This window comes from Zeugodacus cucurbitae, chromosome 4 (assembly GCF_028554725.1).
Source record: "Zeugodacus cucurbitae isolate PBARC_wt_2022May chromosome 4, idZeuCucr1.2, whole genome shotgun sequence".
NCBI classification, from domain to species: Eukaryota; Metazoa; Arthropoda; class Insecta; order Diptera; family Tephritidae; genus Zeugodacus; species Zeugodacus cucurbitae.
In genome coordinates, this window is record NC_071669.1 from 29,700,854 (window position 1) to 29,728,655 (window position 27,802).

Genomic DNA, 27,802 nt, shown 5'->3' on the forward strand with positions numbered 1-27,802 from the left:
AACTTACCGCTCACAACAGGGTTAGATCGTTAGCCGTGGTCGTATACAATTCGGGTCAATTTCGGTAGCGTAGAACCGGCAGTTGTGTCCAACATTGCCTTGAGCTTTCCATGTTACTCACAAAAACTAAAGTAGAACCAAATACCACATTGCATCTTCAATCTCACACCTATTTTGTAAGATATGCTATGGCCCTCTCATTCCATTTAAATGCTGTAAGCTGAAACGCAGTGAAAATATACATATTCCACAAAGAATCATTAAATAACCTCAATGACAGCTTTTAACTAATATCTCATAAAACTATTTATATGAAAACTATAATAGCTTTAATGTTATTATTCGGGTTATACCGGAAATCAAATACAATCATTAACAAAAACAGCATGACAAAATATACATTTAATTACTTCGTTTTCAGAATACAGTTGTTGTAGTAACGATACGTCTTCCAATACGTAATATTGACATCGGTGACAATAACGAGAAGATATTGTAGGTAACTGGAATAAATTTAAAAAAGTGTATTAATAATATAATATAACCGTTAAACCAATAAAACCGTCTAGAGATGGTTATAAATAAATTCGGCACCTTCCAAAATCATTTACTTTGTGGAAAGCTAAAAATAAAAAAGTTCTAATGGATACGAAAAGGGTATTCGATCGAAATATTTCATCCAATCATTGATTCCGTCGATAACCTGCTAAAGTGAAACAGTAAAACTGCTTTGTCGACAAATTTAACAAGTTTTAGTTTCAATTGGCTCATATGATGAAAATTCAATATCAATTTGGAGCTGGAAAAAATGATATCAAATAGTCTCTTATGGCCGGAATAGCCGGAATATTCGAATTTACTAAGGGATGGTAATCTATACTACTATTGTAAAAAAAAAGATTTGTATGTGTGTTTGTAATGAATAAACTCCCCGAGTAACATAGGCTATATTTTTTGAAAGAATCTCAACTTTCTGGAAATAGTTTCCAGGTGAGGGTATCAAAAAAACTCCGTGATGTAGAATCTTAATATGAAACTGAAAATCGTCTTGCAAGTCATTCCCTTCACATCGCAATCGCGTGCCAGGGAGTCGAGTAAAGAGCGCTCGCAGCTGCTTGCTGAACAAATTTTGAAAACCTCCCAAGTATGCGCTTGAGCGTCGAGTATGGAGCGTGTGCAGCGGCTAATTTCATGTTTGAATTTTACTTTTTTTTTTTAAATAAACCCACACAAGAAACGGGAAAGTACATACATTGTATATATAAGTATGTAAAAACTTATAACTTTTGAAATGTTTGTTTGACCCCGTGTGAAGCCGGAGCGATCTGCTAGTAGGTAATAAACAAAAATATCGCTACTGAAACAGTTGTAACCATATACAGTAGAAGTGTAAAAATGTTGAAACTGAAATTTTATTCAAAGAAACCGACAAATTCATGTTACGAACAGAATATTAAATTAAATAATATTTACGTTATTTTTTAAATCACTAAGCATAAAATAGTTTAAATAGTCAAATTACCTGCACATATGATATATAACAACGTTTTACTTTATGACTTCGGTCACACAACATAGTGTCCGGGTTAGTAAGGTCCTGGCAATATAGGCATCTTTCCTTCCAGGCAATATTTATTTTACTGTTCTTGGTATTAATATCATATTCTTTTTTAAAAAAAATTAAAAATCTTTCCTTTGTTTTCTCTACAAAATTATGCCGCAATAAAAGCTTTCCTAATTTTCTAATCAAAACAATATATGTCTTCAAAAAGACATGAATGGACTCTTTTTGAAATTCAGTCAACAACATTGCTTTTAATGAAAATAAATACTTAAGTCGACATATCACGTGAGTTATTTGAATACTAATTGAAATAAATTTCAGTGAAAATGCAGTGGTTTCCTGATTTTTTTTTTCCATGAACCTAAAAAGAAAGTACATTAATATTTATTATTATTTATTTATATTTAATATTTATTATATTATTCTATTAATGTAGTATATATTGTACATAAACGAAAACAAATAAAAATATATAGTTTATAAATTAGAACAAAGCAGGTTTCCGGTTAACCGTAATGGCCAAATATCAGTCTATTGTTTTTTGTTTGCAATGTTTTCAAATTGTTTGCTTTGATTAACCGTGATCACCTCTATTATCTGTGATAACAGATTCTTTTTTAGTATAAGTTAAAAAAATTTAGACAAACAACATTACACGGTTTTTTTGAGAAATTGTATTCTTTTTTTTCAGTAGAAAATTTAATGTATACATACTTATTTAATTTAAAAATGGACATAAACTTCTGAATAATAAAAATATTACGAATCATTTCTGTAATAAAGTTTTTAGCAGAATGAGGTCTTGCTTTTTGGGATAGTAACAAAAATAGATTACTACATTCATTTACCGTTAGGTTTTTTGGGTTTTAATTTCCTGTCGCATGACGTCATAAAGACCCCAGTGCACAGTAGTACATAACAATACCACAAAATCAAAAGGTAGAATATATATATTAACTTAAAAAATGCTCGCAATGGAATTTAATAACAATAGTACAAAAAAATCTTATATAAAGAGTTTTTTTACTTAGCAACAAAAAAGTTGGCAAAAACGGCGAACTTTTTGTAACAAACAGTTATAATTATTAAGAAGCATTATTATATTGGATCATTTTATAGATAGATTTTATCTGCACATTGTTCATTTTGGTTTACTATGTTTTACATTTACGTTTCCGTTTACGATTTGACAATTCTTGTTCATTCTAGGTCTTTATTACGTAACTAATGTCGTAAATTTGTCTTCTATCATTCTTGGGTACTAACAATAAATAAGTACGCAAAATATATTATATTGGTTGCGGAGTGAGCTATGGACTGTTGTACAGAAGCATAATTTTTCTTCGATTTCGTTGAAAACCTCTATAATTATACTTTCGCAACAAAGTTGCTAAAGAGATTATAATAGTTTTGTTCACATAACGGTTGTTTGTGTCAGAAATAAAAAACTTAGATATAAGGTTATATATATCAAAATTATCAGGATGACGAGTAGAGTTGAAATCCGGATGTCTGTCCGTCTGTCCGTGCAAGTGATAATTGAGTTGAGTTGAGTGAAATTGGTTCAGGAATTACCTCAGCCCTCATAAACCTTGTATGATGTTTTTATGCCGAATATAGGGGTCAAATTATGGAATATCTTAATAAAAATATAGCAATAAATAGCGAGAGTATAAAATGTTCGGTTGCACCCGAACTTAGCCATTCCTTACTTGTTTTTTTTTCGGTTTCTACCTATGATAAGGTATTTTTACGAAAGCATTGAACGATTATACTTCAGAAATTCCGCTTTTAAAAATGTTATTGGACACTAGGTGGTCAGCCCGATCTGTTGCTACGAAAGCTCTTTTTTATGGTATTATCACTATTAAGCAAGTTTTGCAAAACATTCTGAATAACGTGGAAGCAGAGTGCCGTAATAAAGCATACGGACTAGTTTCTCAACGATGAATAAATTAGAAATAGGAATGAGGAAAATTACATGGAACAGAATTTTGAAACGCTTGCAAGCGAATAGTCCTTCGCTGTAGTCATCTGATCAAGACCTTAATACAGGATACGCCCTTTATACATCATTACATAATTGCGTCCAAGCAATCCGATCCACATTTTCAGATATTGAGACAAAAGCCAAATATTTGATCGGCTGTGAAGATTATCAGCAACAAAATTCAAGGCGAAGTAAATGGAATACAAAGTACGACCATTTCACCGGCTCTACTACTTTCCAACTTTATTGAGACTCAAAAAACCGGGCGACGTTTTGAAATTCAAGTGTTTTTTGTCATTATTGATAACGTACTTTCGGGAAAGGTATGGAAGTATATCATAAAATTAATGGTGGTTTTTAATAAGCATAGAAAATGCTTTGCGCATTTACTTGCCTCTCATGATCAATAACTGCAGTGGCGAATGTTCTTTTTCAACGTTAAAACTTATTAAAAATGATCATGTTTATGCGGACGAAGTTACATATTTTACGTATGAAATTAAAACAATTATTTCATTTTAAAATAGCATACAATTACATTTTTACGTGGCATGGAGAGAAAACATACATGTCTATCTCGCAACGTTGTGATTGACTACATCACGTGCGGAATAGGATAGATACCAGCAGCTGAACAGGGAAGCGTTACGCATTGTCAGACAAAAGGAGAGAGGCCGAAACCCATGAGTATGAAAAGCTTGAGAAGGAATAATGCTCGAAAATTCTACAAAAAGATGTGACGACTAACAAAATGTTCCAAGACCGGAACATACTCTTATAGGACCCCTAGAGGTGGCTGTTGATACCCAGAGTTTGAGTACCGAACACTACCCCAATCTGCTGAATGGCAGTGAAAGCAATCAATGACGATGGATTTTTTATCATATTATTAAAAAAATTGCATCAACAATAACAACAACAACGAACCTAGGTTTCTAATTGCAAGCAATATAACATAGAATTTGTTTTAAGCAAGTCATTAATAAAAGAGAGAGAACGAATCAAAATGTAATTTAAGGCTGCGTTTAAACGAATACCTGTCACTGTATATCCAAGACTATATGCTCAGTTAATTCTACTATCTAAGATATCTCACATATTAACCGATATACATATGCGGAGCAAATCCCACCGTATTTTTAAAAAACCTATAATTAAGTATATTGGAGCTAGGGGAAGTTATAACCCGATTTTAATAATTTTTGGTACAGATACACTATTAGAAGAAAAATATTTCCTCTTATATGAAAATATTTGATAGATTTAGCGATATTTTCGGTGAACATTTACCCTTAGGCACTGGTTCTTCATGTTCGATAATCGGTGAAAAGTTATAGTCCTATTTCGACAATTTTTCCACAAGTGAAGTCACAGATGATATACAGTATTTGTGTAAAGTTCCTTATGTTTACATTCAACCCTATTCCCGTTGTCGTTTCCAAGTCGTTGTCGTTCTTATCGTAATTTCTTTCCTAAATTCGTATTCTTGAAGTATATCGTAACGCCAAAGAAAAGTTATCGAAATGTGTATACCAGAGAACGTCAGGGGTGTCACTTTTTGGCAGCCGAATCACACTTATAAATGTGAAGTGCTTGTCGCACTCACAAACAGCAAGAAAAGAATAACACACCCAAACGCACAAATCGCTTTCCGTGTTTTGTGTTTTTGCATTTCCTCACTCACTCAAACAGTAAGCGTCGATTCCATTTCACCAGACACCCAAAAATTTTGCGTAGATAAGTGAACGGCGCAATGCACTGAAAGCAAATGTGCGAACAGCAACGATAGATCACAAAAAGGAATGCGTAAAAATGAGCTGTGAGCGAAACACTCATGTTTTACGGTTATGAGATCGAGTGTCTTCAACTATTATGCATGAAAATTTAAAATTTTATACTATTTTATTATTTAAAATTAAATACATAAGTACATATGATTATATAACACGCACACAGCAAACACGGCTTTTTATTTTCATTTCACATATATGTATGTATGTACATGTGCATATTCAAAAACAAATATGTATGAAGCAAATGTAAGACCCAGTAAAAAATCTTTGGATTAATACCAAAATCGAGTAATAAAGGAGTAATGACTTGGTCATCCATTTCGAGCATTAAGTGAGCAATAAAGTCATTTTCGTTAGTTTTTACAAAAATCGTTTGTTCCTCGCTTTTTGATACAGTTTGGAGGAATAAACGAGGTTTATAAAAAAAAGATAAAGCGTAACGCCTAATCATAACTGTTAATTGTTGTGAAATTCTTTAACGAAATTCTTTAACTATAAAAGCGTATTTTGTCAATTTAAATTAGTTTGAATTTTGCAAACAACGCGTCAACGTCAATCAAGTGTCGTGAATATTTGTAAAGTTTTTATTCGGGTAAAAAGTAATAAATTATAGTATAAATGTATGTAATCTATCTTCTATAATATAAAAATGAATCGCAAAATGTGTTGCTAAGCGCATAACTCGAGAACCGCTGAACCGATTTCGCAAATTCTTTGTTTAGAATGTTTTTAGAGGTACCGGGATGGTCCTTACGGAGAGAAAAATTGCCTGAAAAAGTCTTAAATCCACAATTTTCTAATCACTCATACAAACAATTTGTGACATTAGTATCGAAAAAAGTCGAGAAGGGCCAAACCAATCTGGCTAATTTTAGTTTTGAAATATTTATGGAAGGCCAGGGAAGGATTAGAAAGGAAGTATGTATCGAAAAATTGTAAGGAAGATAACAAGAAAATGATTTTATTTGAATTGACAACAAAATTTAAAAAAAAAAATATATAATAATATTTTGAAAGTTGTCATTGTTGCTTTGTTAAAATATTTTTATCATTGTTCAATTGTATAAGGCTGTGTCGATAGCCCAAAACAATTTGTAATAAGTAGGGAAAGGCAACCGAACATTTTATACTCTCGCAATTTATTGATGTAGTTTTATTAAACACAATTTGAAATAAAGTCCAATAGTACAACTAAAATCTGCATATATAGTACATGAGGGTTGAGGTAATTCCTAAACCGATTTCACTCATTTTTAACGCCCAGTAATAATGGGAATAGGGGCAACTTGGCACCTGTTAGTAGGCAGACAAACGGCAATTCGGCCTTGAAATTACTCCTAAATGGCAAATCAACGAAACACCAGTCTGCAAAATCGCCAAAAAAAAAGAGCTATAAAGAAGAATTTCCAGATATTCAAGTCGCTGGAGGTACTGCACAGGACTTTAAAAGATTTACGCGACAGCGAAAATATTTTTGGTGAAGCCATGATTCTGTTGGCAGGTGATTTTCGCCAGACTATTCCTGGATCAACTGTTGCTGACGAACTAATTACATTCCTAAAATCATCTAATTTGTGGCGACACATAAAGAATCTCCAATTAAAAAATAATATACGAGTGTTTTTCCAACAATATCAAACTGCGATTGTAGAAATAGTTGAAAATGGTAGCGACACAGTTGACACCTCGATTTATTAATAACATTTTTAACGGGTTTCTGTCACTTCATGGCCTCAAAAGAGGAGCTTATTCATCGTGTTTTTCCTGATATGAGACCATAATATGATAAACATAAATGGCTGATTGAATGACCTATATTGGTGGTAAAAAAAAAACAAGGATCTCTTTGATCTTAATGCGACAATTTAGAATTTCGTTAAAGGAGAGTTGACACAGCTACAAACCAGGATGACGTATTGAATTATCCCACAGACTATTTTAAATTGCTGGACTATCTCCACTCACTTGCAATTAAAAGTAGTGTGAGTTGTCATCATGCTGCGTAACATAAATCAACCTCGATTTTGCAAAAGAACAAGACTGACTATGAAGAAGGTAATTAATATCTTCACCAAAGCCAAGATAAAGCCAACTATGAAATTTGGTCATTTGTTACTTTCTCCAATATACGATTAAAAACATCAAAGTTTTACAAATTATGATGATTTACGCTTAACACAGATTTACAATAATGTCTATCAATAATTTTAAAATTTATCGGCTATAACGTTTTCTTCTTTATGCGTAAGAATTCTTTCTCTGCATTGAAAGATTTACTAATTTAATGTATACCTTAGCCACAAAAACGTGTGGCCGGGTCTGCTAGTTATTTATAAAATATGTGTGAATATATTTATTCTTAAGACAATTAGTGAAAAAATTAATTTAAAAATAGTCTACCAGTTATCGAGAAGCTTCTTATGAAGAGACGTCGAAACCAAAAGAAATTGTGATATTAATGCATTTGAATAATCAGAGTGAAACTCCTATTTTTAATAATTGTACATAAAAGTTGAATTTATAATAAATGTTGTAATGAGTTACTCGAAATTCTAAAAACAGACAGGTGAAGTTCCACAATTTAAAGAAACACTGCTAAAACTGAGTATATTGGTCCATCAGCATTCAGACGTAAGAGCTTTCCTTACCAGAAGAGCTGATTAAAAACAAACACTTTTGTTTTTTTCGGTAAGATCTGAGTTGTTTATATTTCGTTTAAGTAACTAACATATGTTATTTTTTCATATTTTGCAGAATCCTTTATAGAAAATTGTACATAATTTAGGGACTTTAAAATCGAAACCGTGAAATTCACTCCGACTTCAACTCTTCGTAAATATTAAAATAACGTCTACTATTTACCCACTATTTACACTATTTTGAATTATCATAACTATTTTTGTTAAGTGAATTACTTTTCCTATATCTTAAAAATTAAAAAAATTAATAGAAATTTTCAACTATTTACAACACTGTTTATATTTTTGTGTGTTGGATTTCTGCTATTTTCCGTGCTCTTTCTGGAGACAAAAAAGATTACTGCCTCTGCTCTCGTTTCGGAGGTCAAAAAGAGCTCAAAAGAATGCTCGGTTTGCACTCCATTTGGAGTTTAAAAAGAGTGATCCCTCGTAAGGACATGCTATGTTAAAAAGGAGTAATAAATGCATGGGCTCGGAGCATTGTGGAGTAATCCATTACTCGCAAAGAGCGATCTAAGATTAATCTTTGGATCATCCGATTTTTTACTGGGGAATAACAACAACACACATGTCTCTCACATATTTTCTGTCTCAAGTGTTGTGCTCTCAATTTCGCTCATTCCTTTTGCTTTAGCATTTTCGTCGGCCTCAACTCATGTACATGCAGAAAAAGTGCACGAAATCGGTTTGAGCTTGTGCGTATGAGCATGTTCGAAATTATCAGTACACGGCAACAAGCTATATTTTAGATGCCGATCACACTCTAAGTGTCGTAAACGCACAAATGATTCGGGTACACTTATTGTTAGGGTGTACCCTTGCCGTTCTCTGGTGAATACATATTTTATATAGTATACTTTACGGTGCTCTTCTTCCGATAAAAACTTCTTTCTTATTTAACGAGACACATATTTAAAGCAGTCCTTAATGGATTTCTTTATTGATCATAAACAACGGCATAACTGTATTTGTTGCACTTACGTTTATCTGCGCAACAATTTTAGTCTTATTTGATTTTCTTTAATCGTCCAAACTTTCTTCTAAAATATCTAATACTTCCAGCGTGTCATTCTCCTCGTTTCCGGTTAACAGACTACTCTCCCTGGTGCTCCAACTAATTATCGAACTGCATTAAATTCGCAACAGCTTCTTCCAAAGGAGACATTGGTATCGGTTTATTAAGTCCTCCTGTTGTTGCTCTAGTTTCGGACTTGTTGTGTACATTTTTTTCTTTGTTATCTTAAGTATAGCCTTAGATATAAAACTGCAATTTTATTAATGCCAACCATCTTCCACCACCACCACGCTCCCAAATATAGCAACGTCAAAGAACGACTGTTTCTATGTCGTTTCTAATTGGGGAATCTCAATTTATTTTTGATAAATGTCAATAACGACAACAGGAATGCCAAATATGCGTTATTTCGTTTTAAAACGATAACGACAACGGGAATAGGGCCGATTATAAAGTGAAGGAATCAGTTGGAAATCAAAATTGCGTTATATGGGAAGTAAGCGTGGTTGTAAACCGATTTCGCCCATATTCAGTCCCTTTCATCAGGGTGTCAAGAAAGTATTATGTACCGCATATGATTGAAATCGGTCGAGTAGTCTTTGAGATATGGTTTTTGGCCCATAAGTGGGCGACGCCACGCCCATTTTTCATTTTTTAATCTGACATTAGCTCTCCTCTGGCATTTCTTCTGTAAAATTTAGTGTTTCTGAAGTTTTAAGTTAGTGAATTAAAGCACTTTTAATAATTTTCAACCTAACCTTTGCATGGGATGTGTGTGTAATAGGGAAGTGATGTGACTGCAGAAAGTTTGGTTTATATTTGGTGGATTGCGAGATATATACAAAAAACCAATTTGGAGGCGGGGCCACGCCTACTTCAAAGTACCAAATTTTACTTCCATAACTTTATTTATGGTCTAGTTATGACACTTTATACGTTTTTGGTTTTCGACATTTTGTGGGCGTGGCAATGGTCCGATTTTCAATACCAATACCAACCTCCTCAGGGTGCCAACGAAAATGTATACCAATTCGAATCCAGTCGTCAACCTGATAATTTATATATATATAACCCCATATCTAACTTTTTTATTTCTGAGTGATTCAAACAACCGTTGTGAACAAAACTATAATACTCTGTGCAACATGCAACTGCTATGCAAATGCGGAAAACTTGTAGCGAAAAAGAAGTAGTTGCAGAAAGAATTTGGAAACAAAATTCAATTTAATGGAGCTACATTGTAATTCAAGTCATAATTTGTATATATTTCTATGATTCTTATTTTATAAAAGTTTAGTTTTTATCAAATTAAAATAAATAAACGATTTTTATTTTCATTCATCTTTAAGTTCATAAATGCAAATGAAACAGGAACAAAATTTTAAAATGGGATAAGGCAAAAATAGATTTAAATGCGCCATACATTTTCTCAAATTTAATTATTCGTACTCCTATAATATAATCTTTGAATAAATAAATTGCGTTGTTAAGTAATATATTATTCGATTAAGTTTGTAGTTGGAAATAATTTCAAGTTATTATCAAGCTATAAAAATACGGTAAGGCACTAAACTCTTCACAAAAACTAAATAAATTAAATAAACAATTTTATTTATTTATATTATTTTATACTAAAATGAATATCAATTCATAAACTTCAAGTTATTTATTTCAAATCAAACACTTCTGAGAAGCTCTAAGTGTGAACAGATTTGATCCTTGATTTATATTTTTTAATTTTAATAAATTGTATGTCCTGAGAGTTATGAGAAATAAAACACTGAGTAAAAGAAAATATCGCGTTTTGAAAAGGATAATACTCACTATAAATACTATGTAATTAACTTGTTAATATCATTTTATGTTATGAAATGAACAAAGCTATATTTTTGTGGATGAAAATATTCCCTTTTGAAACAGACGCTCATATTTAAAGCTATTTTACTTTATCTCGTTCAAATCATAATTCAAGTAACAAAAATGTGTATATTAACACTAAGAAGAAAACTGGATACTTAGTTAAAAAAATAAAAATGTTAATATCCCCTTTTGAAAAGTCACTCCTCATTTATAACCCTATATTTAGCTCGTTTAGTTTATGACTTACAAAACAACCGTTATGTGAACAAAACTATTATACTCTCTTAGCAAACCCCACCCAAATTGTTTTCAGTTGGTAGGGCACAGAATACAAATGTTGAAAATCTCTGTATTGAAATAAAACTTACCCAACTCTACAATTTACTTTACTTAGTGGTACCTCTCACCTTTGATAGCTTAAGAAATTCGATACAAATACAAATTTCATTTGAAGTTGAAGTAAGAAGCTTTTATCCAAAATAGCAGGAAACTGAATGTTTATAATGTCCGAAAGAGAACAGTAATTTTCATATTCCATATTATTAAATATATGCATTCCTAAGATAGATGCATTCTCGGTGTTGCAATCGATTGCACATTTGTTAGTCATTGCTGATTGTTCTATGTCGCCGATACCTTCTATTTTTCCAATGTTTATAAATATACTGTTATGCATATATTTACATTGTTGTGTATATTCCCCTGCACGAAATAGTATAAAGGTTAATACACTTAAGTTTTTTGTTGGCACTATACCAAGAATCCCTACGTTCGAGGTATTGAATTCGGTCTCAACACTTTGTTCAATTATTTTAAAATCTCTTTCATCCTTGAAGTTTATTCGAAAATAACTCACATTATTCGTAGTGGTAGTGACGATAAAATCAGTAGAGGAAACGAATTGAATTCCTATTCAAAGAAAGTTACAATATTTACTTTGCTATGTTAACACAAATATTTTTACCTGTTACTTTTATCCCACCAATATACAGCTCTTTACAGTGCATAACTTCTCCTCGAATATTCAAAGAATACACTAGTATATGTGGACCTTTATTAAAAACGACTAGATATGTACTGTCAGTAAATTTATTTGCAAGTACTTTGCTGCAAACTATATTATCCTTTTTATTCCATAAATATTCCAGTGGCGTTATAATAGGCAAATCATTAGCTAGATTTAATGTAAATATTTGCAAAATACCCTCTCTTGTACTAATTAGCATATATCGGTCAAATAAGTTTATGTCACATATTTTTTTAAGTGATATTTTTGTAATGCAAATATCTTCTAAGTTTATACAGTTTACATCACGGAACAAAATAGTTGCTATATATCCATTTTCAATTGATACAAATAATATTGACTCCTTTTTATGCCAAGCAGCTGCGGTTATATAGCAACCAATAAAAGGTTTTCCAGTGAAGCCTTTGATTTTGGATATTAATGTTTCATTTGAAAAATAAGCATTAACATTGCATATTTCATTCCAATGACGACTAGGAGCAGACATTTTTATAACAATTCGACACAGTCCACTATTAGTTATAATAACAGCAACAGATTCTCCAGTCGGTGTATTCCATGGGGCACGTTTAAATTGCAAAGCAATTATTTTTAAAGGTTCACATGAAAAAGTTGAAACATATGATGGCTCTAATAATCGTCGATGCTGCTCCAACAAATTGGAGCCATTAAATGATTTTTTCAAGTTGTTTTTTTTTAATGGTGCCAAGTTATAACTTTGAGGAACTTCAACGTAGTATAAATTATATGGCAAATCAGTTAACTCTGATGATGAATCTAACAGATCCAATATAATTAGCTGGTTACTGGAACATTGTAATGCTATCAGGTTTTCTCCGGATGTTAGGACATATTCCACAGAGATATCTTGCTTAACCTCCGACAAATGTAACTGAGTAAGTTTCAACGATGCCATGTCACATTCATATAATACCTAAAAATACGAAAAAGAGCGTGAATTGTAAGAAATTTATATTTTGGGTTTAGAAATTTTTACAAAACTGTGAATAATTCGAAAAAGGGTTTTTCAAAAGGGACGCTCCAAATGCAGACCGATAGGGACAGCAAACGACACCATATTTTTCCCGCCCTTTGCTTATTTCTCTCGGAAAGGTTTGTCATTCATGGAAAGATATACGATCCAAACATGAGTCGAAATTATTAAAATATACTACCGAAATTCGGAGTCAGTGGCCTCAACTTTCAGAGCGCTACGTCTAATTTGTGGTCGCCATAATCGTCGTTTCAGATCAACAATTGTGCATCTTGTAGAAAAACTTGAATCCGGGCGAAGTACAAAATGTTCCCGTGACAGTGATACAAAGAAGTGCCTGTAGTATCGGAAATATTGCTGCCGCTGGCGCATCAATTGAGAAAGACCAAAATCAGAGTCTCACACGTCGTTCTCAAGCGCTGGACATCACTGTGATGTCGTTGTGGCGAATTTTGCAAAAAGATCTTGGCATACATCTTTACAAGATCAAATTGACACAAGAACTGAGGGCGCTTAACCACCAGAGTCGTTGTATGTTCGGTTCATCGCAAAATCATCACACAGCGAATGTCACAATCGATTTATTGAAAACCAAGTTTGGTGAATATGTTATCTCAAGAAATGGCAAAGACAATTGGCCGGCTCCATCGTGTGATTTGACGCCGTTAGACTATTTTCTGTGGGTCCACGTCAAGTTCAAGTCCACGTTGTTAATGCCAAACAAGACAGCGACGATTAATGAACTTCGTACAAATATCGAACGTGAAATTGCCGAGTTATGCTTGAAAACCGTCGGAAATTGGGTTCAACGTTTGGACTTCTGCAAGCGAGTTAACGGCATAGCCTCACTCCGGGTCACCCACACACTCACATACATCTTATCTGTTAATATATATCCTAAACAAAGACGAACTATGTAAATCGATAGAACTTGTTTTGACATGCACTATCAGTCGAACAATAGAAATGAACTATTATTACAATAACAACCAAACATGCATTATCTAGAAATGCATTCTCAACATGTAAACAAAAAACATCCGTAAATCGATAGAACTTGTTTTGACATGCACTATCAGTCGAACAATAGAAATGAACTATTATTACAATAACAACCAAACATGCATTATCTAGAAATGCATTCTCAACATGTAAACAACAAACATCTGGCAATGGAATAATCCACTGCGATAACCACCTCCGCATCTCAACAATAACAAACAAGTGATAACAAGATAACAGATATCGAATTACAACAAAGAAGTTGCAAGCAAATAACATCAGCCGCATTTCACTAGTATAAATAGCTTTAAGATCTTATATTAAATTTAGTTCTTAAGAATATCAATAATGGCACGCATTTCGGCGTAGAAATAAATTTGTTTTCTTAAACTCATATCGTGTAAACGATATTAACTAGCGTGCCCGTGGTGGCCATGCAAAAGAAATAGAGTTCCATACATAATGGCATCGAATGTACTTTCACAGGATTAAAGAATTTCATTGATATTCCAATTGTTTGTTTGTTTTATTAAAAAAAAGTTTTGTAGCGCTCTTACTTTAAAAGTTTAATGGAAGATTAAAAGATCAGATTTCACAATAAAAATATTGCTTTAATTGGAATATTTAATTTGAATTTGTTGAAACATGCAAATAGGGCGATTTTTCTTGTTGTTATATTAGTGATTCGATAGACCCTGTTTGAAGGGGAAAGCGCACGTATATTTGTCATCGAGGCCATTTAACGGGAGATTCCTGGTTCAAGCTGTTTCGACATAGTCGAACTATATGCAGATGGGTGCTAGATGAGTCGGGTACGTGGGGTATTCGGAATACGGTTTCATAATACTAGTCTGGAAAAGTGGGAGTTCAAGAAAGGAGGTAGTCAAGAAAGGTGTTAATAGCTCTGCTGGGGCTGGATTTTGAGGTACGACTGAAGCTGTCTACGTCAGAAGTCTGGTCGGCTCATAAACCGGTATGGCAAATAACTTTTCCTAATATGGTACTTGTTGAACGTTTTAAAAAACTTTCATGTACATTTGAATACAAAAAAAAAAACAAAAGATGCTATATTCGTCAGTATTTACGAAACAGGTCTATTAAGGAAGAATGTGAGAAAAAAACGTATAGTATTGATTGAACTTCAAGAATGAGCGAAAATTTAAAAACATATCTCCTTGAGTGATTATTCAAATTACGGAAAAATTCGATACAACGTCCTTATAATTAATGTGTTTATTATTTCAGAATATTGTTGTATTACCAAAGATCGAGAAATGCGTTATACAGTACTTTTCGTTTAATTGACCCTATGGTTAATTGGTTTCCCCGTTTAATTGAACGGTGTTATCGGGCAAAAAATATAGCATATGAAAGAACATGTAAATTTTCTCGGATAATTGGACTCGGTTAATTGATTTTCTCGCTTAGCTGGTTCACAATATATGTCATCAAAAATCATTTTCCTTTTAAATTTCCCCGGTTAATTCCACCAAATAATATAATAAAATATTCAAATATTTGAAAAACTTTTAGTGCACATATGTATGTATGTATGCAGTTTTTTTAAGGAGTTAGTTGGGTTTAAGAGGTTGAAAACATGAGTATATTTACTTTTTTTTTAATGTATACAATCATATATTTGCCAACTTTGCCCAATATCGCAAACGAGTCTAGAGTGTCTATTAGGACGTCTACTTATGAAATTACCAAGATCCTAAAAGAGCTAAATCCACAAAGTCTTCAGGACATGATAATATTACTCCAAAAATGTTTATTGAGTTGCCAAATATTGCTATATCAGTGCTCTCTTTGCTCTTTAATGCAATTCTTGGCTTCGGGTACTATCCAATTTCGTGGAAAAAGTCGCAGATCTTCATGATAGATAAACCTGTAAAAGACTTAACACAACCGTCTTCCTACAGACCAAGAAGTCTCTTACCCTGTCTTTCCAAAATATTCGAAAAAGTTTTACTATCAAAAATGTCTCCTTTCCTCCACGAAAATAATATAATACCAACCCAACAATTTGGGTTTCGTGGTAAACATGGCACAGTAGAGCAAGTAAATAGAATTACAAACGAAATCAGGAAAGCATTCGAGCACAGAGAGTACTGTTCAGCTATTTTTCTCGATGTAGCTCAGACATTCGATAAGGTCTGGCTTGAAGGCCTTTTATGGAAAATCAAAAACGTTTTACATTACGAATTGCATAAAACATTGGAATCATATTTAAGAAATAGGAAATTTACAGTTAAAGTAGCAGACTTCATATCAGAAGAACGAGCAATAAGGGCTGGTGTACCACAGGGCAGTGTATTAGGCCCTACTCTGTACATAATATATAAAGCAGTCATTCCAATATCTAATAACGTATTGACATCCATCTTTGCGGATGACACAGCCCTTGTAAGCCGTAACAAATGCCCCATTAGAGCATCAACAGTATTAGAGGAGCACTTAACTTGTGTCGAAGAATCGCTAGACAACTGGCGTATAAATATAAATGAGCAAAAATGCAAGTATGTTACATTTTCTCTAAGACTAGAAACATGTCGGACAGTTAAAATAAACAATGTACAAGTACCCCAAGCGAATGAAGTTACTTATCTTGGGATTCAACTGGATCGAAGGCTCACGTGGCGGAAACACATAGCGAGTAAAGTAACTTGCATGAAATTAAGAGCAGCAAATTTAAATTGGCTTCTAAACAAAAATTCTAAACTTAGCCTAGACAACAAAGTCCTGTTATACAATGCAATCATAAAACCGATTTGGATGTATGGTATTCAACTGTGGGGTACGACCTGTGCAACCAACATTGATATAATTCAGAGATTCCAATCTAAAATGCTTAGAACAATAACGGGTTCACCATGGTACATGCGTAACGAAAATATCTATAAAGATCTTGATATTCCTATGGTAAAGAAGGAAATAGAGGACAGCAGAATGAAATATATTTCTAAACTCCGTGAACATCCAAACACATTAGGCTTTAACCAAAGCAGATTCAATAAATAAAGAAATATTGAAGGAAAAGAAATATATATATTACATTCAGCATATTTAAGATACATACAGTGGAACTTCTCTAACTCGAATCACCATAATCCTCAAAAAAACTTCGAGTTAGAGAGATTTTGAGTTATAGAATTTTCATTAACACATATAAATTTTAAAAAAAGCTGTAAAATATAGATTAATACACTGTTTTATTTATTGACTTCGCATAAAGTTTTATGTACATGCGTTAAAATATGTATTCTGTAATTTTGTTTATTGCAGTTTGCTCTTGACGTCTATATCCCATGCCTTTGTTAGATAATTTATACAATCCAAATGTGTAATATTATATTTTTCATTTGCCTCCGTACAATATAGAGGCTTTCTTTTAAAATTCTGCCTCGATAGTAAAATTCGATTTATGGAAGAAAATTTGTATGAAATTTGGCTTCTAAACGCTATTGCCAATTCAAGTGTTCGAGTTATGGAGATCTTCGAGTTATGGAAGTCCCACTGTATTTAAACATTATTTTGTGAAATTTATATTTACAAATTCCGAAAGCTTTATCTTCCTGGAAGTGTCCAAAAAAGGTTCTTGCCGTGGACATCAAAACTCATTATTGGTTCATCTAAAGCAACAAACCAAAAATATTTGTTGTTAATGAACGAAGGAAAAAAGAAAATATTAATAACTGAATTCTTGATAGATTTTGAATAAAAAAAACTAACTTTTGTGGTAAAATCTTCGCCATATGCTGACTCGAAAAATAGTTGTAATAAAGATGTGTGGTTATTTATCAATATAATCGCTTCATAACTTTTCAAGAAATCGTGTCCACTGACTTCTCGATATTTTAAACATATCGATTTCATACTTTTGGATAATATTTTAAAATTGTACTATTTAATAAGACAAACAACTTTAAAATTTTGATTCCCACGTAATCGCTTAATTCACCAAATGGTCCAAATAAGCGTGATTCCTGTAATTGAACCAACTATTCATTTAAACGGGATAATTTTAATTGAACAAATGGTTCAATTAAGCTAGTATCTGTTAATTGATTCCCCGGTTAATTGAACGAAAATTTGTGTAAATTTTGATGTGCAATTAAGGGAGGGGTCTGGTGTTTTCACTTTCGAAAAATCGATTTTTTTTTTGTTTTATCTTCTTGTTTAACATTTCAAGAATATGTCCTCAAAATTTTAATCCGATCTAAGAAATATTCTTGAAGTTATTGTTTAATTAGTCTCGGGGCCTTTAACGCTCTAACTCTAACAGCTACGGGCGGTTGGGATTGCAGTGCAGCTTTAAACGAGTTTTTTTTTAAACTACTTTTTTGAAGTCCGTGTTCACTGCCATTTGAAAACTGCTCAACCGATTCATTTCAAACTTGGTACACATTTTCTTCACATAAAATACCTCCCCCCTACGTTTAGTAAATTTATTTTTTTTAACATTAAGGGTGTTTCCCACCCTGAAAGTGGCGGAAATTTTAGACGAAAATAACGGTTCACTCTTTAGATGGCCGCCAAAAATTTTTAAATAAAAAAAAAAAAAAACAAATAATCAGAGAACGTTGGGGAGAAATTTTTATGGTTTTTCATCTTCGGATAATTTCCGGCCGAGTTACAGTGAACACCGCAAATTGTTTTTTTTTTCAAGACGTCCTAGGGAAAGCTCTGTCACTTTGAAAAATTTACGGAACATAGTCAAAACTATGCTCAATAATGTATAGAAGGTTTGAATAAAATTGCTTAATCGATATTTGAGATAAAAAATCACAAAAAAGTGTTTTTTTTTGCGCTGAAACCCAGACTCCTCCCTTAAGCGAAAAGTACTGTAGTTGCTAAGTACCAACCGACTTTCGGCGTGGCGTGGAAACCGTTTAGTCGGTTATAGTCGAATCGATGATAGCACGCCACTTCTCTCATTCCCTAGCAGTTCGGAGTTGGAGATCCCAAGTGTAACAAGGTCGCTCTCCACCTGGTCCCTCCAACCGAGTAGAGGGCTTCCCCTTCCTCGGCTTCCTCCGGCGGTACTGCATCGAACACTTTCAGAGCTGGAGTGTTTTCGTCAATTCGGACAACATGACCTATGCGTAGCCGCTGTATTTTTATTCGCTGCACTATGTCAATGTCGTCGTTCCATCGTCTGCGGTATTCGTCGTTGCTAAAGTTCTGAGGCCCATAAATCTTGCGCAAAATTTTCCTCTCGAAAACTCCTAGTGTAGTCTCATCATATGTTACATCGGCTACACTTCTGCACCATAAATCAGGACGGGGATGATAAGCGACTTGTAGAGTTTGATTTTGGTTCGTCGAGAGAGGACTTTACTTTTCAATTGCCTACTCACTCCAAAGAATTGGCAAGGATGATTCTGTGCTGGATTTCGAGGATCATATTGTTGGTGTTGTTGAAGCTGGTTCTCAGGTATACGAAATTATCTACGGCATAGAAGTTATGACTGTCAACGGTGAAGTGGGAGCCAAGACGCGAATGCGCTGACTGTTTGTTTGATGACAGGAGATATTTCGTCTTGTCCTCATTCATATGCAATAAATCTTGGTTTTGTGTAAATTGTCCTTCTGTCACCAGGGTGAAGGACCTTGGCCTTGCCCAGATTGGAAGCTTTCGTGGAATCAAACATGGATGAAATATAGAAATGACACTTTGTTGCAAATGCTTTTTCAAAATGTTTAAATATCCCTATTTATCCATTATCAACGCAATAAATTTAAGCTGACCCACATCCCCATCCGCCATGCACTCCCACACCATAATTACACCACCGCAGCGTTTCACTGTATAAACGAAATGTTATTTTTTTTGGGCAATATCTGCCATTGTATAAGCATACAAGTAGCAAAAGAATCAGCTGGATAACGGGAAATTTTTCACAGCTGAGATCACCTGTTCGATTTCCTACGTATTTCGACACAGTGTTTTAAATAAACGCACTGTAAAATGGAAATATTCTTGTGGATTTGGATTAATGAAAAACATCATTCCTAACAAACGTTCATTACGTATATATTGCTCTTCCTCACCATCTCTGTGGTTGCAATATAGGCGCGTTACGAAATACATAGCTTGTACAAGTCATTACACAAATATTTTAGATAAAACCGTATATGGTAAATATTCTTTATTATTTAAAATAAAAGAAAAATGTTTGAAAAAATGACTAATAATTTACTTAAAGTAATAAATTTTGTAGTATAACACGCCAACTCGGCATTGTAGTTTTGGGTCTTTTTTAGTAACGGGTGATTTTTTTGAGGTTAGGATTTTCATGCATTAGTATTTGACAGATCACGTGGGATTTCAGACATGGTGTCAAAGAGAAAGATGCTCAGTATGCTTTGACATTTCATCATGAATAGACTTACTAACGAGCAACGCTTGCAAATCATTGAATTTTATTACCAAAATCAGTGGCAGAAAATCCGCTTTTTTATCGACAAATTTTGTTCAGCGATGAGGCTCATTTCTGGTTGAATGGCTACGTAAATAAGCAAAATTGCCGCATTTGGGGTGAAGAGCAACCAGAAGCCGTTCAAGAACTGCCCATGCATCCCGAAAAATGCACTGTTTGGTGTGGTTTGTACGCTGGTGGAATCATTGGACCGTATTTTTTCAAAGATGCTGTTGGACGCAACGTTACGGTGAATGGCGATCGCTATCGTTCGATGCTAACAAACTTTTTGTTGCCAAAAATGGAAGAACTGAACTTGGTTGACATGTGGTTTCAACAAGATGGCGCTACATGCCACACAGCTCGCGATTCTATGGCCATTTTGAGGGAAAACTTCGGAGAACAATTCATCTCAAGAAATGGACCCGTAAGTTGGCCACCAAGATCATGCGATTTAACGCCTTTAGACTATTTTTTCTGGGGCTACGTCAAGTCTAAAGTCTACAGAAATAAGCCAGCAACTATTCCAGCTTTGGAAGACAACATTTCCGAAGAAATTCGGGCTATTCCGGCCGAAATGCTCGAAAAAGTTGCCCAAAATTGGACTTTCCGAATGGACCACCTAAGACGCAGCCGCGGTCAACATTTAAATGAAATTATCTTCAAAAAGTAAATGTCATGAACCAATCTAACGTTTCAAATAAAGAGCTCTTCAAGCTCTTAAAAAATCACCCTTTACAATGCAACCTGCGCGAAGTGTCCATTGCCTTGAGTTTGTTGGTATTCATAGTACCAAAATCTGCACGACAACCCGCGCCAAGTGTCCTTTTAGTAGTATATAACGACCGAAACCCCTGCCTAAGTGTCTTGCGTTTTCCTTCATTCCTGCATTCTTATCGCAATTTCTTTCTATGTTTTTCAGATTATCTACTTGTAGGTTTCTTCAATAATACCTGCTTTGTGTTACATTTTGGCCACCTTTTATGTCGATTATACCAAAAAAATTGTTTTCGTCCAAAAATATTACTTTTTTCTAGAATTCCGGAGACTCGTCTGTATAATTATGAGGAAACTCAATACCCTTCCGTCGGTTTAATTGTGAAATATATGGATTTTTTCGGGCGACTATGCTTTTCATAAAATTTTGTAGCTGTTACGGCACAAATATTTTTCAACGTTTCATTCACATTTTCAATAATAATTGTGGACTTAATTCAAGGGTCCTTGTTTTAATTGTTTACCACGCACTGAACGGAAGAATATGTACATTCTTGCAATAGTTTACCAAGTTTTTCGGAAAATTTCCCCAGTTTTCCAAAATTTAATAATTAATTTTCTACCAACCACTAATTTGTTTCCCTTAGTGGAAACTAAAACAACTATTTAAACTATTATTGAAACATGTCACACGATTTATAAACAATTAATTACAGTAATTGGAATAAAAAATACATAAAAAGTAAAAAAAAACTTCACGTATCGGTAATCTCAAGTCAAGCAAACTGAACTCAGTTACGCTTAAATCCCGTTATCTCTAAAATTTAAAGAGGAACTTTGCGTTGTGTTTTTGTTTTTTGATCTTATAAATGTTAATTAGATGTAAAAAATTATAACTTATAACTTATTACTTATTTAATTGATGTTTTAAAAAAATGGTTGTACGCAGACTTTATTGGCTATGCGTATGTTCGAACATACCAACATAACAGAAAGTTAGTTCTGTATAACATAAACATCAAGTAATGTATTTATGACTCACCTAATTCGCACTAATAGCAAAGGTATATGTTACGCATAGATGAGTTGGAAATAAATGTATCATCGGCAGCTAACAACAACTACTAATTTCGTCACGATTCCGATTACTTTGGCGGCCACGGTCTGACAACGAATTCTAGTATAAATGCAGTATAAACTGATCTCTATATACATATACTATGTATCCCAGACTTATAGTTTATAAAATAATTGTATTTAAAATACCAAAAATTTGTGAATGTGATATTCAAGATATGTGATATTAAGGAGGAAATATTTGTATGTATGTTTGTATTTAATACACTGAAAAACTACAGTACCGATTTCAAAAAGTCTTTCACCATTGGAAAGATACATTCACCCCAAGTAACATAGGGTATATTTATTTCTAGAATTTCCACTTTCTGGAAATAGTTCCCAGGTGAGGATATCAAAAAGACTCCGAGATGGAGAATCTTAATCTGAATCGTCTTGCAAGTCATTCTCTTCGCATCGCAATCGCGTTTCCAGAGAGTCGATCAACAAGCCCTCGCAGCTGCTTGCTGAATAAAATTTCAAAACCTCCCAAGTACGCGCTTGAGCGTCGAGTATGGAGCGTTAGCAGCGGCTATTTCATGTTCGAATTTTACTTTTTTTTAAATAAACCCACACAAGAAACGGAAAAGAACATACATATATATATAAGTATGTAAAAACAGTTGTAACCATATACAGTAGAAGAGTAAAAAGGTAAGTGTAAAAAGTATAGAGCGTGTGCAGCGGGTTGAAAAACAAAATATTAGAAATATACAAGCTCGCACTAGGGAGTCGAACTCTAAGCGTTCCCAACGCTTTCATAATCAGAGAGAAAGACAACGGACATCAAAGGCTAGTGGTCGTTACCAGTTTTAACTCAATACAAATTAAATATAATTTCATGTTAGAATTTCCTCATTTTACTTTTTTTATATGAACCCATGCAAGAAACTGGAAAGTACATACATATGTATGGGAGAGTGTATGTAAGTGTTTAAAAACTTATAACTTTTGAAATGTTTGTTTAAACCCGTGCGAAGTCGGAGCGGTCTGCTAGAGTTGAAATATATTCACACTTTACTTATATTTTCGTTTTTGTAAGAGAAAGTTACTTAATTTAAAAATCCCTTAGCACCCTCATAAAAGGTTTGTGTGCTTACAATTATGCCGGAATTACAAGTGCAGAATTCTGTATGTAAAAAAAAAAAAAATTTATTGAATAAATATCCATTTTAACCCTGAAATCGTGGGACAAAAACGTGATAATACAAAAACGAGCACAAGCAATCCAAATATGTAGAGCGGGACGCCTCCTAGTGGTGCATTCTGGGTAACGCTAAATGACCTGCGGCCTCCACGGCCTTTTTGAAGCTCCTCACGGACTACGACCCTGGACCGACAAGGACTACGATTTTTGAAATTTTTTCTTTTGGATTTGGTTGTTACCTGGGCTGGTGGTCTTGGTATTCCGCCACCTGAGTATGTAGGGGTGACACTCTACAGAAATGGCTGGTGGGTTAATGCCAAGGCTGCCTCCATCCCGTTAAAACCCTGGCAGGCCTCGGAGTACGTTCCGCTCCCGTCATCATTAAGTTGATGAAGTAGGTGTAGGTTGAGAAGACTCCCTCTTTACGCTGGTCGGCTCTGAACGCATTGCCCCATAAGGACGTGCGTCAACCCTCGCCTTGGCCTCTTAACTGAGATAACCTTGGGACCATTTTAAAGGCGACTACCTTCCGGGATATGGATAGCGGCTCTGAGTGGGGACCCAATTAAAATATGAACAGCCCACAAAACAAAAAACAGGAGGTGGGAGATGGAAAGTCGGAATCGACTTTTAAAACGGACAGTGTCCCGGGAGGTTCACTGCCGGCGGCGACGGAACCGTTTACCGCGAAAGGTGGTGAAAAACCAAAACCTTCGCAGGTGAGGATACCCCCCGTAAAGGGCAACAAGTTAGGCGCTGTCGGCGGAAGCCTGCCGAAAACAGCGGTTAGTATGGTGCGAAGCGAAGTCGCCAGCACTAGTAAAGGAGCCTCTGCTAAGCTCACAGGAGTTCCGGGCCCGGAGCAAACGTTAGGAGACAAGTGTCGGCGTCCAAAAAGCTGAAGTCGGACCGCCACGTGGCAGCTAAGATCTTGGAACGCTACGGTGGCGAGCATGCTGAGCAGAAACCTGGGCAGCATGCTAGCACACTCGAGTGGGCTAGGAAGGTGCTTAGCGACGGTGGCGATGGTAAACCTGTGGGATTGGGTGAAACTCAATCGCAGGTTAAGCGACAAAGATCATTCGAGGGGGAATCCTCTCTTGGTAAGAAACCTCGGGTTGGAGAGGCCCCGAAGTTTAGCGAAATCGCCAAACTTGCGGGGTCTATTGAGCTTGGGGTATGCGATCGGAGCAGGGAAGATGGAGCCATCTCCCACGATGAATGGAAGCGGGTCGCGGCGGCCATTTCCGGGGTTTTCATGAGGGTGATCAGAGGACACCCTGGTCCCCCTCCAAGCTGCGAGAGCGCAGGATGGCACTACGGCATCCACAAGCTTGTCAGGTATGCTGATGAAAGATCAGCATCCTTGTACAAGGAAGCGGTGTCCCTGATGGGAGAGGTCTGGAAGGGGGCTAAGCTCGAGGCGGTGGCTAAGGAAGAACTTCCACTACGCCCTCGTGCTCTGGTGTGGCTCCCCGCCGAACCCTCCACTTCAGGAGAGATCGAAGAAATCTTGCGTTATTGCAATCCTTCTCTTCCCGTTCAAGATTGGAAGGTCATTCGGCTAGAGAAAACTCAGGAGCCATATCGGCACTGTTGGAGAGGAGTTTGGAGGATGAAGATCCTGCAAATTAATCTCCAACACGCAAAGGCGGCATCCGCCAACTTATTGCTTGTCCGTAATGAACTCAACGTTTTCCTTTTACCCAATTACAGGTGCGAAGACGTTGTGACCACCAGACTGGAGGGTGATGCCGGAGAACTCTGGCTAATCTCGGCCTATATGCCGCAAGACGACGAGGTGGAACCACCTCCCGTTATACTGAGAAAGGCTCTCTGGGAGGCCAGGCGTAGGAAAGTCAACGCCATCATTGGCTCGGACGCCAACGCATGACATACTGTCTGGGGAAGCTCGGACATAAACGTTAGAGGTGAGTCGCTCTTTGATTTTATAAGTAGTGTTGATTTATTCATATGCAATAGGGGGAACTCCCCTACGTTCGTGACTGCGGGTAGGGAGGAAGTCCTCGACCTTACCCTAGTATCTAGAGACGCCGTACCTTTGATCTCGGAATGGAAGGTTCTCAATGATCACTCCTTTTCGGACCATAGGTATATCAGTTTCAACGTGGACAGAGCTTGTCCAGTACGAAAACCTTTTAGGAACCTTAGTAATACAAATTGGGTTCTATATTGTAGGAAGCTTCGTTCAGCTCTTCCGGCAGCGCCCCCACGAGACTCAGTTCTCTCGGCCAATGCGATTGATGAGTGTGTCGAAGTTTTCAGCTCTGGGTGCAGGATGGCCCTTGAAAGTTCCTGTCCTCTGAGATCTCAGAAAGGCAAAGGGAAACCTCTTTGGTGGACGCCGGAACTTTCGGAGCTCAGATCTTCAAGTCGAAGGTTCTTCAATAAAGCCCGTAGAAGTGGTCTAGGTGACGATTGGCTTTGTATAAGGTGGGACTTGCCATTTTTAAGTCTGAAATGAAGAAGGCCAAACGGTCTTCTTGGAGAGCCTACTGCGAAAGCGTGGAAGGCTGCCAGGAGTCCTCGAGATTTAGGCGTATTCTGTCCAAGAGCCCAATATCCGTGGGTTAATTGAGAAATGGTGCTGGAAAGTGGACCTCGAGCAGTGAGGAGTCGCTAAGGCTACTTTTTGAGTCGCTAAGGCTACTTTTCTGCAGAAAGCTTTCTATCAATACCAGCTTTAGGCTACCTGACCACTGTAGTGCTTCCAAGCAGAGGTCGCTGCGATCAAAGTAGCAGTGGACGCACTGCTTCGTATGGTGACCTCTTTTAGAGAGGTATGTATTCACTCCGACAGCAGGGCGGCAATACTGGCTTGGAATCGGTGACAGTACGCTCTGTGCTAGTTAAGGAGTGTCTTAGATCCTTATCAATAGCTTCCAGCTATTTTGCAATCCGACTAGTGTGGGTACCCGGTAACCGCGGGATCGCTGTATAGCGGACAAGCTTGCAAGAGAGGGTATCCTAGCTACATTGACGTCTTAATGGGAGCGCATTGGTAGTCCATGGTCCACCTCCGCAAGAGCCCTGGACATGCAGACTACGCATGAGCTCGTCAACTACCAGTACTTGTGCAGTGGCGAGGTCCTTTTGGCCCTCTGTGGAGCGTGAGCGGTCCTTTCAACTGCTTTCTCTGGGCAAAGTCCATCTCAGCGCAATCATAGGAGTACTTACTGGACATTGTCCAATGGGTACCCATGCGGTTAGACTTGGGATCGTGGAAGAAGCAAGTTGCCAAAGCTTTATGAAGGAAGGCGAGATGGAATCATCTAAGCATTTCCTACTGCATTGTCCAGCTTTTGCCAGACTGAGGTTGAAACACCTCCGAAAGCCCTTTTTCGACGATCCTAGCGAATTGGCTAGAATCGATATTACCAGTCTTAAGAAATTTATAACGGATTCCAAGCGGTTTGCTGAATCTTAAAGGTCTTTGAACCACGGGGAGTTTTATTGGTATCACAATGGACAGCGCCAGGCTATCTAAGTGAGATCTTCTGTCTTTGCAGAGATCTGCCTACAAACCTATCCTAATCCAAAGACAAACCAAGAAAAATAAAAAATAGTTCAACGAAGAGGGCAATAATCAAGTTTCTCATGATACTGTGCCCCAGGACATGCTACGGTTATATGCACCAAGATCTACTATCAAAGCTTCTGTTGACTGCACTAAATGTTTTTGGTTTGCTATGAAGTTAATTTCTAAATCTGTAAACTACAGAGATGAATTCAATTTAAAAATCAATACAAAGAATATGTAACAGTACTATTAATTTTGTAACAAATTTAATTAAAGTCATATCCGCTTAAGTGCCTTCCAGTAAAATAGCCTTTCCCGCTGAAGTGCTAATATTTGTACGCATAGTTTTTATACTCTCGCAACATGTTGAACAGAGTATTATGCCTAAGACAGACATATGGTTTCTGTACTACGATGTAGTCAGCGTCATATTTCATCGTACGGTACTCTAAAATCAAAATTTCCGTTTTTAATTCCAAAATAAAAATGATAATTTAAAAAAAGCTTAAACTGAACAAATTTTTTGCGTCATATTTTATCGTACGTTACATATTTATGTAATCAATATCTTTTCTATTATGTTATACGCGATACATTTGTTTAGAAACTTAAAATATAGTACTTTGTGGGTTTCTTGTGGGTCTTTCATTCTATTTAGCATCGAAGAGATGAGTGTAGCTGTAAAAGTAGACGGTATTTTGTTCCACTCTTCTTTTAAGCCCTTTTTTGAAGTGACACCTACGAAATTGTATGTTTTTAATGATTCTTTTTCATATAAACGCTTAAGTATTCAATGGGATTGAAGTCCGAGCCTTGTGGAAAGGTGTGAAGCTGTTTCGCGTATTATATAGCATCCATTCGCGAACCAAATATGCAGTATGCTTTGGATCGTTGTGTTGTTTTTAAACATAAGCA

General features: G+C 35.6%; 2 protein-coding genes across 10 annotated transcripts in view; one reads left to right on the forward strand and one right to left on the reverse strand.

The window, feature by feature from the left end:
• LOC105219810 (acyl-coenzyme A thioesterase 13-like) overlaps positions 1-27,802 on the forward strand; it is a 138,937-nt gene that overhangs the window by 44,354 nt on the left and 66,781 nt on the right. For both annotated transcript variants that reach the window (XM_054229270.1, XM_054229269.1), the window contains exon 2: positions 25,063-25,277. The gene's annotated coding sequence lies outside the window, so the exon portion shown is untranslated. The remainder of the gene's footprint in view (positions 1-25,062; positions 25,278-27,802) is intronic.
• LOC105219987 (uncharacterized) overlaps positions 301-27,802 on the reverse strand; it is a 38,381-nt gene continuing 10,879 nt past the window's right edge. For 5 of the 8 annotated variants that reach the window (XM_054229263.1, XM_011196355.3, XM_029045481.2 and 2 more), the window contains exons 2-5: positions 11,886-12,882; positions 11,329-11,830; positions 1,523-1,925; positions 301-503 (exon numbers count right to left, since the gene is read on the reverse strand). In XM_054229263.1, the coding sequence (XP_054085238.1) occupies positions 360-503; positions 1,523-1,925; positions 11,329-11,830; positions 11,886-12,864 (2,028 nt within the window). In that variant the 5' untranslated portion in view covers positions 12,865-12,882 and the 3' untranslated portion in view covers positions 301-359. Of the gene's footprint in view, positions 504-1,522; positions 1,926-11,328; positions 11,831-11,885; positions 12,883-13,923; positions 14,248-27,802 lie in introns of those variants that run through there. The other 3 variants (XM_054229262.1, XM_054229265.1, XM_054229266.1) reach the window with 3 other exon arrangements.